This window comes from Mauremys reevesii, linkage group 2 (genome assembly GCF_016161935.1).
Source record: "Mauremys reevesii isolate NIE-2019 linkage group 2, ASM1616193v1, whole genome shotgun sequence".
NCBI lineage: Eukaryota > Metazoa > Chordata > Testudines > Geoemydidae > Mauremys > Mauremys reevesii.
In genome coordinates, this window is record NC_052624.1 from 146,866,824 (window position 1) to 146,883,166 (window position 16,343).

A 16,343-nucleotide genomic window follows, 5' to 3' on the forward strand; every position below is an offset into this window, starting at 1 on the left:
CTGGTGCCCTCCGTGGCTGTGTGCAGCCCAGTGACAGACGCTGTTGGCCACCGGATCCGTGCTGCAGAGCCAAGGAAGCCATTCTGTTTCCCAGGAAAGCTACCAGCTACCTTTTGATCACAGCCTCTATTGCCAGGGCCGAAGGAGCTCCACGTGGTTAAGGCCAGAAAGGACCATGACGATTATCCAGGCTGATCTGCATGGCACAGGCCAGCGAATGTCACCTTGCGTTTATCCCGGTACCTCCTGGCTGCACCATGGCGGATCTTTCACAGGGGGTTGTCCCGTCCCTAAAGACTCTAAGCGTTGGAGCGTCAGCCCCGTTCCTTGGAAAGCCCCCCAGTAACCCACATTGTTACGAATGCGCCAGCGGCAGGAACAGCTGGAGTAGTTATGGCCGCGCTTACCAGTAACGCTTTCCCATGGATCAGTCAGCAGCCCCCTCCCACGCACCCTGGGCTCAGCAGAGTGACAGGAAGCCACGGCAGGCTAGATCTGTTGGGGGCATGTGCCCGCTGGTTTGAAATCGGCTGCATGAGGCAAAGTCAAATTGAACACTAGACGCTAACAAGGATCACTTCAATCCCCAGATGGGGGGACCAGCAATGTTAGGGGGCACTGTGGGGGGAATATGGCCAATGTGCTTGAATGACAAAGAATTTGGCTTCGGTGACACTGAGAGACACAATCCGGGGAGCGGAGAGCTGCCTCGTTCTGCCTTGTCGCTTTTCTGACTGCTGTGGCATTTTAAAAGGCTACTGTCTGCCCCGACTCCCACCCCCTGCGCCCCCACCCCCACCCCCCGCACCACCATCAGTGTGATTGTGCTCAGGCCAGCTGTGAGTGGTAACTTCCCCGGAAACGTTGCACTCTGCTGGAATCAACACCTCTTTTTGTTCTCTTCTCTCCTCTGCCCTCCACTCCCTCCTTCTCCTCTCACCTGCCTGTCTCTCTCGCTTTCCTCTTCTGTACATTTCTGTCAGGTAAGCAAACCTTTCCCCGGGTTCTCTCCTCAGAGCTGGCTGGGGGACGGGAGGCAGAGGTGGCCGTGGGGCAGTGGGCCGGGTGGCGGCGCTCCCTACGTTCCACCTAGTCCCTGGGCCGTAGGGCGAGCGCCGATGCTCGGGTAGCATTCAGAGAGGGTTTCTGTCTGTGAATGAGCGACAAACGGCACCAGTTAAAAGCCGGCAAATAGAAGCAGGCGGTATGCAATCTGTCCCCACACACCGCTCTGCCAGTGCACTTCAGTTTTGACCAGCAGCCCCCCTGTTTCAGTCCTGGGCTCACCACAAGCAGCTCTGCCGGTGCCCCTCAATCCCAACCCACAGCCCCTGCTACCCCAGTCCTGCTCCCCACGCCTGGCTCTGCCGGTGCCCCTCACTCCCGACCCACAGCCCCTGCTACCCCAGTCCTGCCCCCCACCCCTGGCTCTGCCAGTGCCCCTCAATCCTGACCCACAGCTCCAGCTAGCCCAGTCCTGGGCTCCCCGCAGCTCTGCCAGTGCCCCTCACTCCGACCCACAGCCCCTGCTAGCCCAGTCCTGCCCCCACCCCTGGCTCTGCCGGTGCCTCTCAATCCCAACCCACAGCTCCTGCTACCCCAGCCTTGGGCCCCCCAACAGCTCTGCCGGTGACCCTCACTCCCGACCCACAGCCCCTGCTACCCAGTCCTGCCCCCAACCCCGGCTCTGTCAGTGCCCCTCACTCCTGACTCACAACCTCCTTTTATCCTAATCCTGCCCCCCATCCCTGGCTCTGCCGGTGTCTTCAATCCTGACTCCATCCCCCTGCTATCCCAGCACTGGGCTGCCCCCACAGCCCTGGTGGTGCCCCTCGATCCTGACTCTCAACCCCCGGCATATCCAGCCTTGGGTTCCCACATCTCTGCCAATGCGTCATTCCAGGCCTGCAGCTCCTCTGCTCTCTCAGCCAGAGCTGCAGCATTGCTGACATGGGACAGTTGTTGGCTATTCTGAATGCAGCTTCGGACCCAAGGAGTAAGGAAAACACAGAAAGCAAAAGGGGGTGTGCGCGAAAGAGCAGGTGGCCAGGCCCAGAGGGGACAGCGGGGAAGCAGGCAGCACAGCCTAGCATGCTGGAGACCCCAGGGCAGGAGGGCTGGGCAGGGCAGTGAAGACGGGACCCAGAGCACAGCGGGGGCTGCGGGTTCCAGGGGTTGATCCCTGGTGAGTGAAGCTTCTGCAGCTTGGACCCCAGCTGGGGAGGGCCATGGATGCCAAGGCTGTGACACTCAGGGGGCTGGGAGCCCAGGCAGTGCGGAGTAGCGGTTAGAGCAGAGGTTGGGCATCATCCCTGAGTTCTAGTCCCAGTGCAGGTTTGGGGAATTACCTTAACCCCTGTGTCTCCACGTGCCCCTCTAGGAGCGCAGGCTGAACCCTCCCTCCCCCCGACCTGCTTGGTGGGCGCATGGTGAGATTGGTGGGGATAAGTGCTCTCAAGGAGTGAAATGGGATTGTGCCTCGGTGCCACACCGCCCGGTGGTGTGTGGCTGGGCAGCTCCTGGCCGGAGGGGCAGTAGGTGGCTTGGGGCTGGCTCTCGGAGGCGTGATCCTGCGTGGGAAGGGTCGGGGCAGAGGAAGGATTGCTCAGCTATCAGCTCACTGGCTGTGAGGCGGCGAAGCGCTGAGCCTGGCTGGTGTGAGGGCAGGGGAGAAGGGCCCTGGGGATGGGGGTGAGGGTAGATCACACTGGTGCAGAGGGTGAACAGCGTGAGATCACGCGGAGGCAGTTGGCGCCCTCTGCCCAGAGCCTGCCTTTAGGAACCGGGGAAGGGGCTAGTGAAAGGTCCAGCTGGGCGGAGATGTTCTGAGTCAGTGGGTTTCTAGCGGAGCCTGCTGGCTGGCACTCAAAGCAGGTTCCGGGGGAAGAGAGCAGAGACCCCAGGGCTGCCCCACTTAGGAAGGTTTGGAGGGTTTCTCTGAGGCGACATCATTGACAGAGCCGAGCGCTGTCCCTGGAAAGCCTGCCTCCGGTTCTGCTTGCGTGTGCTCTGGCCAAACTTGGGCCTGCCTGGGGCAGCTCTGCTGAGCTGGGAAACCGAGGGCACGCTGCCCTCACATGAAGGGAACAGCCTCCAACTGGGCCGGCTGCCACAGCCGCTGTGACCTTTTCTGGGTCCCCATCTCGTATTCCACTCGAGCCGGCGAAGGTGGGGGCTCCCCGGGTGCAGGAGGCTGCCCGCCTGGGGGAAGGGGTGGCACTCCCCTTCTGTGTTCAGACATAACCCATCAGGGTTTGGGTTTGAAGGGGCCTCTCTCCGCCCCTCAAGGGCAGGCGGCAGCACGGCGGGTGCTGGCGAGGGGGGGACTGCCACTAACCCTGTCCTTTCCCTCCCCATGCAGCAGCTAAGAGCTTACTGAACAAGAAGGTCGACGTTGGCAAGGTGAGCAGCGTGCTGGGGCTGCGGGGAGATCGGTTTTAGATTCCGAGGCCGGTGGGATATGATTCCGGCGGTGCAGGCTCCTGTCAGGCCAGTGCCGTGGTGAGCTGGGGCCTGCCGCTCACAGCTTCTGACTGGCCTGGAGCCACGACTCGAATCTCTGGAGTCTCTCCCAGTCCAGGAGGGCTTTGCAAAGCTGCCCATAGACAGTTCCCCAGTTCCACTGTGTCTCACCCACATCTGGGCCTTCTCTGGAGTCCTGGATGCACACTAGGCACTTGGCTTTCCTGCTCACGTCCGCCTCGGCCTGACCACGTAATGCAGGGGATCCCTGCTTGCCCCGTAGGGTTGGAAAGGTCTGGGGGTGTGGAGGGGAGCATGGGCCACCAGCATGGAGCGCGGGCTTTGGAAGTTCAGGCCTGCCTTTCAGGGTGCGTTTCTCCTTTGCAGCCGCAGACGAACAGCAGCAAAGGCAGCGCCGGGGTCACCAGCCCGAAAGGAACCCTCCCTCCAGCTGCACTGGTATGGCTCTCTATCTGTTCTTCTGCCCCTCCGCTTTCCCAGCTGCCTGCGAGCCGCCTGGCTCGGGGGGATTGAGTGGTGCTCCCTGCTCATGTGCCTCCTAAAGCCTCCTGCGTTCCTGTGGCAATCCGGCCAGAGGGGAGGGCTGCATGTTCCTGCTCAAACAAGAGAGGGGGCTTCCCGCCCCTCTGCGTCACTAGCCCGGCCAATGGCAGGTGCCAGGGCTTGCCCCACCCAGCTGGGCACCTGACGTGCTCCCTGCCTTCGGCCCCCATCCCTGTGCTGCGAGTGCCAGCCCCAGAGCAGACCCCGCGGAGGACCAGAGTCACAGTCGAGAAGAGCTGGTCCAGAGTGCCTGGCCTTGGTAAGTGTGTGGAGCCCAGTACCGTGCCCAGCCCCAGGGATGGTAGGACAGGCCTGGGGAGAAGGATGCCGGGCCTCGCCTGGGGAGCAAGCTGTTCCTGACCCAGGCCTCGGCCCGGGACAGCGAGCGTCCCAGGAGCTGCTCTAGGCCTCCCGGAGCATCCCGTGGCCCAGGGGAGGAGCGGCAGGGTGAGCTGCGTTCACGTCTACCCTGGTCCAGACACTTCCACGCTCAGTGCGGGGCCCCGGCTGCCACCCCGGGGCTAGTGCCAAGGGGGCTGAATAGGAGGGGCGGGGGAGATGCCACCGTTGGCAATCGCTTGAGGCGAGACCGAGCCGGGAAGGCAAGGCCGACGCAGCGTCCAGCAGCCTGCGCGCTGTGCTGGCTCCGTAGGGCTGCCCGGAGTCCTGATCTGCAGCCAGCTGCTCCCTCTGGGGCTGGGAGTCACGGACAGGCCGGAGCAGGAGGTCACTCTGGGCCCCGCGAAGCTGTAAATGAAGCAGGGAGAGGCAGTGGCCTGCTGTATGGTACAACGCCCCGGGCCAGAATCCTGGGGACAGGGCCTCAGAGACTGAACAGGGCTGCAGCGAGGGGAGGAGCAAAGTCCCTTATCAGTGAGTGCAATGTGCAGGCCTTTGCGTTTGCATCCCCTGGAGTGGCCTGTTTCTCCAGGACACCCTGTTGCCAGAGGATCGTCTGTGCCCCTGCTCTGTCCAGCCCTGGAATCGTTTTCATTGGTACCCCTAGCACGGATCACGTTCTAACGCATGTCCACAAACATGCCTTGAAATTCTAGTGCAGACAGGACACACCCATCTCTTCCCAGTCACGCTTAAGGGCTAACCCTTCGTGGCACGTCTACACCCGAGTTTACAGTCATGCTAGTGTAACGCTCCCAGCGGTGATGCAAGAGCGTGATACCAAACGCAGGGCAGACTGTTAAACACCAGAGCACCAACCCCGAATGGGTGGTGAATTCTATGCTTAGATTTCACCAACCAGTGCAAGCTCCTTGGGTGCTATAAGAGTACCCCTGGGGTACGCCGCTCTGTCCCCCCACCCAGGTGAGTGTATCTCTGTGATCGACGGACTCTTCCTTCCACCGAGAATCACCGCAGTATTCAGGTTTCCCCCAGTCCCAGTCACTTGCCCCAGATCAGTGCACCTTAGATCTCCCACCACAGACGCTTGTAGCCAATCCCGAAGACTGATTAGGTAGGAAAAGGAAACGAGAGAGTTACGTACAAGGGCAAAGCGAGCGAATGTAGACCCACGCATGGGTTACAGTCGCAGGGTTCAGAAGGTCACATCGGCTTGTGACGGAGTTAGTCACCGCTGGGGCGCCTCCTGGTGGCCACGTCTGGGGATTAGTACTTTTCAGGTCATGACCCCCTTCTGACCGCACCCTCCCTTGTTCTCCTGGACTCGCCATGTGACTCAGCCCTCTGGCCAGGTCATTAACAGCCCTACCCTGGCAGGTCTCAGAGTCCCACCGGGTCAGCTGTCCGTGTGCCTGCTCCAGGGCCAGGCCCTCTGCTGCTTCCCCAGCGGCTGGTAGGGGAACCCGGGCCCCCCTCCCACTCCTCCGGCTTCCAGACCAGGGACTCTAAGGCCTGGTCTACACTACGGGGGGGGGGGAGGGGTCAAACTAAGGTACGCGACTTCAGCTACGCGAATAGCGTAGCTGAAGTCGAACTACCTTAGTTCGAATTTCCTACCTGTCCAGAAGTCGCGGGATCGAACTCTGCGGCTCCCCCGTCGACTCCGCCACCGCCGTTTGCGGTGGTGGAGTTCCGGAGTCGACGGGAGCGCGTTCGGAGTTCGAACTATCGCATCTAGATTAGACGTGATAGTTCGAACTCCGAGAAGTCGAACTCTCCGTGTCGACCCGGCGGGTAAGTATGGACCTACCCTAAGTCTAGCAACTGCCATCTACTTGATCCCAGATCCTGTTGCTATTTCCCTTATCTGCTCCCCTTCTCCATCTTCCAGCCCCCTCCTCTGGCCTTGCCTGCCCAAACTCCAGATTACGTTCCCTGCAGCCCTCTTCTGGTCTGTCTTTTTCTTCTCCTCTCATTTTATGCTGCAGCAGCCGTTCTTGCATCATCAAAATCATATATCCTCCCCCCACCCCAGCCCAGTATCCTTCGAAAAGGGAAGTGATTCTCTTTTACAGCTGCCCCACTTTCCCGGCGCGCTCACCGGTCCTTTCCGACGATAGTCTTTCACCTCGCGGCCTCTTGGTTCTTGGGAAAGAATCTTTTTGTGGAATCCTCCCTGCGTTACCACGACAGCTGCTCAGCTGGGTCCTAGACTTTTGCACACGTCACAGAGCACGTCTTTGTGCTTGTTTCGTAAATATAAATTACCATTCAGGTCACAGCGAGCTGTTCGAAGAACAGAAGTACCTAGAGTCAGAGCTGTCGTAGCTATTAATAAACCAGTATCCTCAGGCTGGGGACATAGTTCATGGAACCGTTGTCCTTTTTCCTCTTGGGACCATAGTTCTTCCCGTTCCTGTGCAAGTTCTCTCTTCACCAAACTTTTGAGGTCCTGTTTTCTCAACCTCCTCACTTTGTAAGGCAGTTTTTGCAGCTTTATCTGCCATTTCATTGCCCAGTGTCCCGACACGCCCCGGAATCCACACTGTTACTATCTGTATACACCCAGTTGTGCTATCTCCGTAGTTAAGAACAATATTTCATTGAATGAGTCATTCCTGCTTTCCAAGGCTTCCTTTCTAATTGCCGTTACACCCGGTAAAGAGTCAGGTAGGATAACAACCATAGCTGGGCATACCGCTGTGCCAACAGTACACCCATCAATTTGGCCATCAAATGGCTGCAAAATTGGTTAGGCTCCTAGATCTCTTAATTCCAAATTCGGGGATACAAAGGCCATTCCCACTCTGCCCATGCTGTTGTCTCTGGAACCGTCAGTAGAGCTTTAGCAAAGCTAACCCCATTTGCTATGTATAAACTCAGAAATCTTAGTCGTCATATTTGATAGTCCTGCTCTTCCTTATGTTCTTATAATTCCAGCTCCACAAGTGGACAGCCAACCCTCCAGCTGTAGGTGGATTTCCCAGGACTAAAGATTTTAATTTCATCCAGACCTTCCTTTTCACCCAAGTCTTTTACCCACCTTTTGACCCTGGGAGTTTGTGGCATCCAGTTACTTCTTCTCTACTTAATTCCCAGCAGTTCTCGTATATTCATTTAGTACTTTGATCTTCTCTGTTTCCATTAACCTTCGCCCAAAAGGTGAAATCTAACAATTTCATCCTTCCATTTATAGGCATTTCTCCGGTTGTGACCTGCAGCCCGCACAATGGAATTGTGATACTCACACCACCTGTGATTCACAGAGCTTGGGCTCAGCTCAGCTCTGATTGTTCGAGTGTTGAGTTAGAAGTGGAATTAAAGGCTCGGCATACCCCAAGCATTCCCAGCAATTCTTTGAAGCAGATTCATCCTAGCTTTACATTTAATCTTATTACCTAGGTGATCCTTCCAAGTGAGCTTGTTGTTGGACATAACTTCTGAGACATGGGAAGGGATAGCTCAGTGGTTTGAGCCTTAGCCTGCTAAACCCAGGGTTGTGAGTTCAATCCTTGAGGGGGCCATTTAGGGAACTGGGGTAAAAAGCTGTTTTGGGATTGGCCCTGCTTTGAGCAGGGGGTTAGACTAGATACCTCCTGAGGTCCCTTCCAACCCTAATATTCCATGGTTCTATGTCAAATGTTGAGATACCTGTATTTTTTCTATACAGATAAGCCCCTTTGTTTTCAGTTTAAACCAATTTTTACCAAAAAAATCCTGGGTTTTACAAAAAATATTATTCTGTTTTTTTCTGAGGTTCACCCTACTTTTGTATCATTCAGATATATAAAAAATAACTTGTTTTATTAGGAAACTACAATACATTGCATGAGATCTATTGTTTTCTTAACCTCGGAGGTGCCATTGTGGTTTGAGTTCTGTTTTAGTTCTGCAGCAAACCACATTGATGAACGGAATTCAAAGCATTCATCTGCTGAATACTTCCCCCTCCTCGTCTTTCCATCCACCAAGACAAACCCCGATATTTACCCAGAAAAATTATTAGTAGTTTTTTGCACTGATTTTCGCCTGTTTTTGTTGTTGTAATAAACACTGCAAATTCCAGAGGGAAATTAAATAAAATAAAAACTGAAAACAACAGGCCCTATCTAGAGAGAGACATTCTGTTCCTCCCCAGTCTTCCTCTTTGGGACGATCTTAGCTTTAGCGAGCAAGAACTTAAATCCCTGCATATCTCCCCATTCTGAAATCACATCCCCCCTGAGCATCTCATTGGTTCTCTCCACAGCTATCGGAAGCCTTCTATGTTGGGCCTATATAGCACAGTCATCCCCAAATCAGATAATAACTATTCCTGCCTGTATACTCCCCAGGGGATCATTAATCATAAAGTTAAACAGGGTTGAGCTGATAATACCCCCAGGGGAGAGCCGTTTGTTCATTTATAAAGATTTGACAAAGCTGCCCCCATCTTTACTTGTATGGTTCTATCTAGGGCGCCCAGACAGCAAATGTGAAAAATCGGGACGGGGGTGGGGGGTAATAGGAGCCTATATAAGAAAAAGCCCCAAAAATCGGGTCTGTCCCTATAGAATCGGGACACCTGGTCACTCTAGTTCTATCACTTAAGTAGTCTCTTACCCGCTGGAACCTTCTTCCTCTTACTCCAATCGTGGCTAGTTTCTACTGCAAGCCTTCCTGCCACAGCATGTCATGCTTTCTCGGTGTCCCAGAAGACAGCTGTCAGGAACGCTCTGTTCCTCCTGGGGTTTTGTATTTCTCTTTTTAATTTTACAGTATGATCAGCTATGCATCTTCCTTTCCTGAGACCGCTCTGGACATAGTGCGTAATTTCGTTTTTTCCCCAAGCATGCTGCTAAGCTCTCATTTTCATTCTTTCCGTAATTTTGCGGAATAGCTCGACACGCATCAGGTCTCATGCGTGTTTTGGCAGGTTTTCCTATCAGTATAACCACTGGTAGTATTCCTCTTCCCAGATATTATTATATCATTTAAAAGAAACCCTTATGCTGCCTTCCAGTAGGTGCTTAAGCATTGCATTACATATGGTATCTTCATATAGGGCTGTAGTTTTACTCTTGTCTATTAGCTTTTTTGAGTTCCAGTTTTCATTCACTGTGTCATCATTATATTACAGTTTTCATTGGCAAACATTCTTTTTGGTTCACAAAACTCTTTGCTTTGCTTTGTATCACTACTAGCTTTTTGCAACACTTTGGCTAAAATGTCCACTTTTTCCTGAGTTAGAGCGTTCGACTTCATCATTTACTGTAAGTCCAGGTCTAATCTGTTTTTGTTCTGTATCCCATTCATTCGTTTAACTGGTTTCTCTCTCTCTGAATCTTTGTTCATTTTCCCATAATACTTTCTCCAAATCTCTCTTTGCCTTTTTAAGAGTTCTTTGTGCCACTGCTTTACGTCTTTTATAGTTCATTGTACCTTTGGCTTGTTCGTATGCCAAATTTCTTTCTTTAGCTGCTGCTTGACAACCTTTGTTCCACCAGGGAACTGAATTTCGGAGTTTGTGGCAGTTTGATATCTTACATATAGCTAGATTGGTTGCTGCTACAGCTCCTTTTATTATATTGTCATGAAATTCCTCTAGATTATCATGTACCCAATTGGTACTTAGATACTCAGCACACCTACTCTTAAAGCGTTCCCAGTTTGGTTTTCTAAGCCTCCAGGTAGGAATTCCTTCAGAGTTTTCAGCATTACCTTGGCCTTGCTATGTAATTAGCATAGGCAAGTGATCACTTCCCATTCCACCTTCTTTATAGTTTCCCAGCTGCATTACTTTGCCATATTGCTTCTTGCAATTCCCAGATCGAAACATGAAAAGGTCCCATCCACCGAAGGTGCCACCGGACTCCTTGTTGTTTTTGTGGATACAGACTAACACGGCTACCCCCTGATACTTTCTTCCAATTCTAGATTGTCTAGTGTTTTTATATCTGGGTTATAAACATTTTAGATTTGTGTGAAGGTGTTATAATTCTGCAGAGGGATCTCAACAGTATTGTACTCAAAACATAAGTTCTGCACATCGATACCAACATAACTTAGACCTTCCTCCTCTTGTCATTTCTCTGTCACGTCTGATTACATCATATTCTGAAAGCTTAAACATGAGTTTTCTCACTAACCGTGTTTCCTGGACACCTATCTCATCAAGTTGGTGTTCCGTTTCAAACCCAGCTTTCTCTCATTCCCAGCCATGTGTTATTAAACTATGTGCGTTCCCACAAAAAAAACATTAGAACCGTGTTGTTTAAACTACATTATTACCTTCATTTAAAATTGCATGCACATGGTCTATCGAGAGATTGCCGATATACGAATACTTTTCTGTCACTTTGGTTATCATTTTTAATCTTTCAGTCATCTTCTTCCCTGTTCTGTAAACTGCAATCAGTCACGTTGGTCATAAACCCTATCAATTTCTCTTTGCCTGCAAGCAGTGCGTCTTCATCTATTCCCCTTATATCATCTTCCCTGCCCTGAACTGCGTGGTGTTGTACCAGCAGCTCATTTTCCTCCTCCTCCAAATTCCGATGTGAATATTTTGTGTTAGCGTCTGTGTAGGATGTTTTATGGATGGTTTTAATTTTCTGTCTCTCTCTAGCTTGTTCCGCGGCCACACACCCTTCGTGTGCTGCGCTGGCTTTATAACTGCCGCATTGTAATTGTGTTCTTCCCCCGCACTTCTCCACATTTACCGCCCCTCATTTTCCCCTGACAGGCAGCAAAGGGGCTGGGGTATATGGTTTAAACCAGCAGAGTTGAGTTCCTATCAGGTATCGCTGCAGCTTTAAATGTTACTCAGACAGCTGTGGACGGCTTATGGTCTCCCCCTCTCCTGCTAATCAGCACTGGATTCTCTCCATCCCCTTTTTAATTACATCCTCAGCCATGCCTGGTGGAACCCTGTACGTTACCCCTCTTGCTTCTGTCACAAACTTAGGTAGCTGGCAAATTGCTTTTATTGCACGTAAGATTCTAGTTTTAAGAAGTTTCTCAGCCTGTTCCTTGTGTGTACGTTCTCCTACTAAATCGCCACCCTGCCTGCTTTGAGCTCCTCCTCGATCTCTGATACTGCGCATAATCCGTTCTGCTGTTGTCAAGGGATTAACATCTCCCCGTGTCAGCCTAAGATGTCGATCCTTTTCCTTACTCGTGTTTCCATCCCCGTCTGCTCCCTCCCCTTCAGAGACAGATCTTTCTGTTCTTCCCAATCTGAAGCTATTTGTCATCCTTCGCTGCTTCTCCCTCTCAGCCTGGATTTCCAGCTCCGTTCAGCCGGCCCAAGCCCTGGCTCTCAGCCTACCCGGCCAGCCCTCTTCTGCTCTCAGCTGGCTGGCTTTATACCAGCTCAGCCTGCCCCTCCTCATCAGTTAGCTTTTCCGGATGTCCCCTGGGTGCTGCCTGACAGCCTGCTCTGCCCTGTGGGGGTGGACACCCCATCACAAGGCTTCTGTAATCAGCAAGCATGATTTGACCTTTAGGGCGAAACCCAGCCTGGGGACCTCTTGCCGTCTGTCTAGAAACACCTTGCCCCCTGCCCCGAGTCCATGTAGCATAGAGCTAACCCCAAACAAAAGGAACTAGGTCTTATCCCCTTCCCGCCATGTGCTCTGAGCTGCAAACTCAGCCGGTGGGAGGAGTCTGCTTGCAAGACTCATCTTCAGGGATGAGCAGAAAAGAGCCTTGAGTCCTTTTGCTAATGATCTGGAAATGGGGAGTTCCCAGTTGTACCCCCCCCACACACACACACACACAGAGTCTGGTGTCCATGGGGCTCCGCTTTCCAGAGGAGCGTGACAATTTCTGTGGAAGACCAGCTCTTCGCACTCTGTCGTGCCCCTCTCCTGCATGGTGATTCGCACACTCACCGAGGCTCACGATCCAGCCGCTCAAGTGTTACATCACAGGGGGGACCAGGCATATGATGAGTAACATTAAGCCAGGCAGCAGCTCATCAGCATTCAATGGTCCAGACGTTTTCTGGTCATTCCAATACCTGTTACATCAATATGAACCCACATGGTGCCAGAGTCCAGCTGTGTGTCTGATGAGACACGGGGGCTTTGCCAGCCTCCCTTTACTCCCAGGTAAGCGCATGGTAAAGTTCCCGGACACAAGCCCATCTTGCGACCCCGCCATGTTCCGGCAAAGGTAAGAGCTCTGTGCCGCCAACCTGCAAGCCCTTGGGTGGCGAGAGAGGTGGGGGCCGCACATCCCGAACACAAAGTTGCAGTAAAGACGATCCCCCAGCTGGAGGGCCGGCAGGGCCCTTCCCCTCTGTCTGGAACCAGGCTCCTTCAGGGCTGAGACCTGGGCTGGCTGATGATCGCTGAGAGCGCTCCCCAGAGACAGGCGCATTTAAAGGGCCGTTCCTTCCATGCTTGGGCAACTAGCTGCCTTCCCGCTGGCATCTGGAGCAGGGTGCCCCTTCCCTGTGAATGGCGCTGGCCTTGCCCTCGAGGCTGCTCTTGGGCTCATGGGGACTTGCAGGGCTCCCTGGTGCAGCCTGTATCGGGGTGCTGGCAGCACAGGTCCGGAGCAGCCCTGCCTCCTTCCTGCCGTTCCCCCCGCCCCCCGCCTCAGAAGGCTCTGATCCAATTTCAGCTTCACACTCTCCATTCCCACCCCCACCTTCGCCTAGATGCTCATGCCGCCCTCGCCATGGCTTGGGCTGTGATTCAGTTTCATTCATGGAGATCCAGCCCCCAACCCCGTTTCTCTCTTCCTGGTTTACTCTGCCACTCTCTGTTTTTTTTAATCATTTGCCTTTGGCTGAACTAATTACTTTTTGCTTTTCTCCCTCCATCCTCCCCCCTCCCTGCTCTCTTCTGGGTCCGTCCCCCCTCCGTCTTCCCCCTCCCCTTCATGTTCTTGTCACCGTTTTCTGATCCGTCTTTCCCTCTCTTCCAACGACTACTGTGTTGTTTTTTTCCTTCCTTTCTGTCTCTCTTCTCCTTCCTCTGTCTCTCTTCCGTAGGAGCCTCAAACCACCGTTATCCATAACCCCGTGGACGGCATTAAGGTACTGCTGCCTGTCTTTCCTTCGCCCTTGGCCCAGTTGCGATCTTGGATACGTTCTGACACAGCTGTGCGCTCTCACCTCTGGGGACAGAGCCCGGGCACAGGCTTTTCCTCCTTAGTGCGCTCCGGTCTCTCTGGAGCGTAAGAGCACAGGAGCTGGGTGCCCCTTAGGGAGCTGTCCAGGGGAACAGATTGGCCCATCAGACGCTTCTGCTGGGCATCGGCCTCCTTGCAGAGCTCACGGGGACGGAGCGCGGTCAGTGGGCGAGCAGGCTGGAGGGTAGACCCTGGATATACACTGGGACTCTTGGGGCGGGGGGAACCTTGCCACCAGTGCAGTTTGTGGGAGTTGTGCTGTTCGCTCCCACCACGTCTCCTGTGGAATTGCTGCTAACAGCGAGTGATCACCCCTCCCCCGCAGGGGCCGCCCCTCCTCATCCGCACTGTTACCAATCAGGCGCAAACGCCCCTGAAGTCGGTGGGAAGATGCCAGCCGGGGGCTCTGCCACCCATTCTGCTCCAGCCTTAGTGGCTTGGGGTTCAGAACCCCCTGGGGGCAGTGGGCTCCGTGCTTGGAGCATGCACTGGCTGCCTCTCAGAGGGCATATGCTGTGCATGCCGCTCCGCGTGCTCCTCACCCTGGCCATCCGGGGGTGGGGGGTTCGCTGGCCCAATGGGCAGCCAGCTGGAAGTGGGGCACTTGCTTGGGGTTGGGCGGGGTGTGGGGAGCCTCTGCTCTGACCCCAGAGGAGCCAGTCCAAGAGCAGAGATCCTGAGCTAGCTCCAAACGCAGCCACAGAGAGGCAAGTGAGCAGACAGCCCCAGAGCTGAGACTGGCTGAGGACTGACAAACTCTCTCCATGCCACGTTCATCCATTGGTCTCACACAGCCCCCACCTCCTCCCCAGCCTGCATCTCGTCCTCACCCATTCTCCGCTGCAGGGATTGATCGTCCCTTTCCATCCCCGACTTCCAACTCATTCCCTCGGTGCATCTGGCCATCCCCACTCCCCGGGGCGGGGGGCACAGGCAGAGCTGGGCGGGGAATAGGTTCGGCTGCAGTAGGGCCAGATTCACAGTTTGCAATTCCCTGCCCTCTGGCCCCTCCTGCCCGCTTGGCCCAGCTGTCTGGCACCGCAGCCTCCTGCCTCGCTGAGGAGTGCATTTGTGGCGGAGGGTGTGCAGGATCGGGCCCTTAGGAGCTAAGCCATTGCCCCTGCGCTGTATCCGCCTCAGTGTCCCCTTGACTGGACTTTCCACCTGCCTGTGCAGCTTCTGTAAATAGCCTGATGGGTCCCTTACCCCGGTCTGTAGGGCCAGTGACTGATCCCAAGCCGAGAGCGCTGTGTAGCCTGCTCCAGGGAACCCCCGTGGACCATAGCCTGCTTCCTCCGCCATCGTCCTGCCCCCACCGCAGCCCCATTGACTTCGGGGAAGCGACTCCTAATCAGTGTCGACACCGGGAGAGCAGGATGCTGCCATAGCTGCTGGCGTGTCCCCAGGGCAGGCGGTATATCAAGGCCCTGGCAGCTGTGTGCCCACCAGGGACTGGTACATCCCGAGCAGTACCTGCTGGACCTCTGCTCCCTTTGCCCCACCTGGGGAATACAAAAAGAGCAGGGCCTGGCCCCAGCGTCCGGGCTACACACACACACACCAGTCACCCAGCGGCCGAAAGGAGTTGGGTTTTAAGGAGCTTGTCTCTTAAAGGGGCCCTGCAATGGCTGGGTCTGTGCCCTCAGTTTGGTTCTCTGGGATGGATAAAAAAGGCTGCGGGGGGAGGAGGGCGGGGGCAGGATTCTTGTGTCCCAAAAGCTGCTTTTTTCCATCTTAGAACTAAGCTGTGCTGGGGTTGGCGGAAGCCGCACTGGAGGTCCTAGCCAGGGGGATTCTTTTTACCCCGTCAGCTCCGGCGGGCAGCCAGTAGTGTCTTCCCCGTTGTGTGCCAGTTCTTTTAGTAAGTAGGTCCTCTCAGTTTAGTAGTCCCTCTAGTGGGCACATGGCGGTGTGTTAGCTTTAGTGCTTGCTTCTTCCTTTTGTTTCTGGTTTCATCTTTTGCAAGTTAGTGTTAATAGTGTTAGGCTTGCCCGAGCACCCCTACAGTTGCCATGTATTTTAGTGTGATTAGAGTTTAGTTACCTTAGTTCCTTTGTGTCTGCTTTGGCGCTGCGCCGCTCGCACCTTGCTCTGCGCGTATAGCCTCTTTGCCCGCAAAGCCTGCAAGAGAGACTCTGCCGGCTTAGGGCTTCAAAGCGCCCAGCAGGCGATGGACCTCCGCAGCGACGAGCCCGATGCGCCGCGCGCCTTTGCGAGAGCGAGCGCGACTCCAGGCGCCTCCGGCGCGCTGAGCGGCCCCGAAAGCCCCAGCCCGGAACCTCTCTCGCTCACCCCGACCGCGAGCGCGCAAAGCACACCCGGCCAGAAACGCGCTCCGTACCACCGAAGCCGCCGGCGCGAGCGCGCCAGGCTGAGGCCGGGCTCCTGCCCGCGCCGCACCGCACCGCTGACTCCGGCGCCGCCCGGAGGAAGCGTCGAGCCCGGCCAGCACGCGCGAGCCGAGAGCTGAGCGCGCCTCCCGTGGCAGTGCGCGCGGTGGGATGGCTGTACCGTTCGCCTCGAGAGCTGACAGCGCGCGGCCCCGGTGCCGGCGGAGAGCGCCCTGCCGGTGCCCAGGGATTCGCACCGATCCCCGTGATCAGCCGCGGTGCCGCGCGAGGCGCCGCGACCTGCGGGCTCGCGGTGCGGCGACGGGCGACCGTGGGCACACCGCGCGCCGTGCCCGGTCGGCGGCCGGCCGTGCGCGCGCGCTCCGCACCCCTCCGCTCCCCATCTCGCCCCATCCCGCCAGCCATCGACGCCGTCGCAGCCGCGGGCGGCCGGGCACCGTCGCGTCCCGGCCGCGCCTCCCGCTCGCCGCGCAGCAGCGCTGC

The 16,343-nt window shown here is 55.4% G+C and overlaps 1 protein-coding gene across 15 annotated transcripts in view; it reads left to right on the forward strand.

Annotated features, from left to right (window-relative positions):
* The window catches only part of CAMK2B (calcium/calmodulin dependent protein kinase II beta), a 147,063-nt gene that overhangs the window by 111,954 nt on the left and 18,766 nt on the right, over positions 1-16,343 (forward strand). For 6 of the 15 annotated variants that reach the window (XM_039522163.1, XM_039522161.1, XM_039522162.1 and 3 more), the window contains 3 exons: positions 3,365-3,402; positions 3,850-3,921; positions 13,370-13,414. In XM_039522163.1, the coding sequence (XP_039378097.1) occupies positions 3,365-3,402; positions 3,850-3,921; positions 13,370-13,414 (155 nt within the window). Of the gene's footprint in view, positions 1-3,361; positions 3,403-3,849; positions 3,922-13,369; positions 13,415-16,343 lie in introns of all 15 variants that reach the window. The other 9 variants (XM_039522167.1, XM_039522166.1, XM_039522175.1 and 6 more) reach the window with 3 other exon arrangements.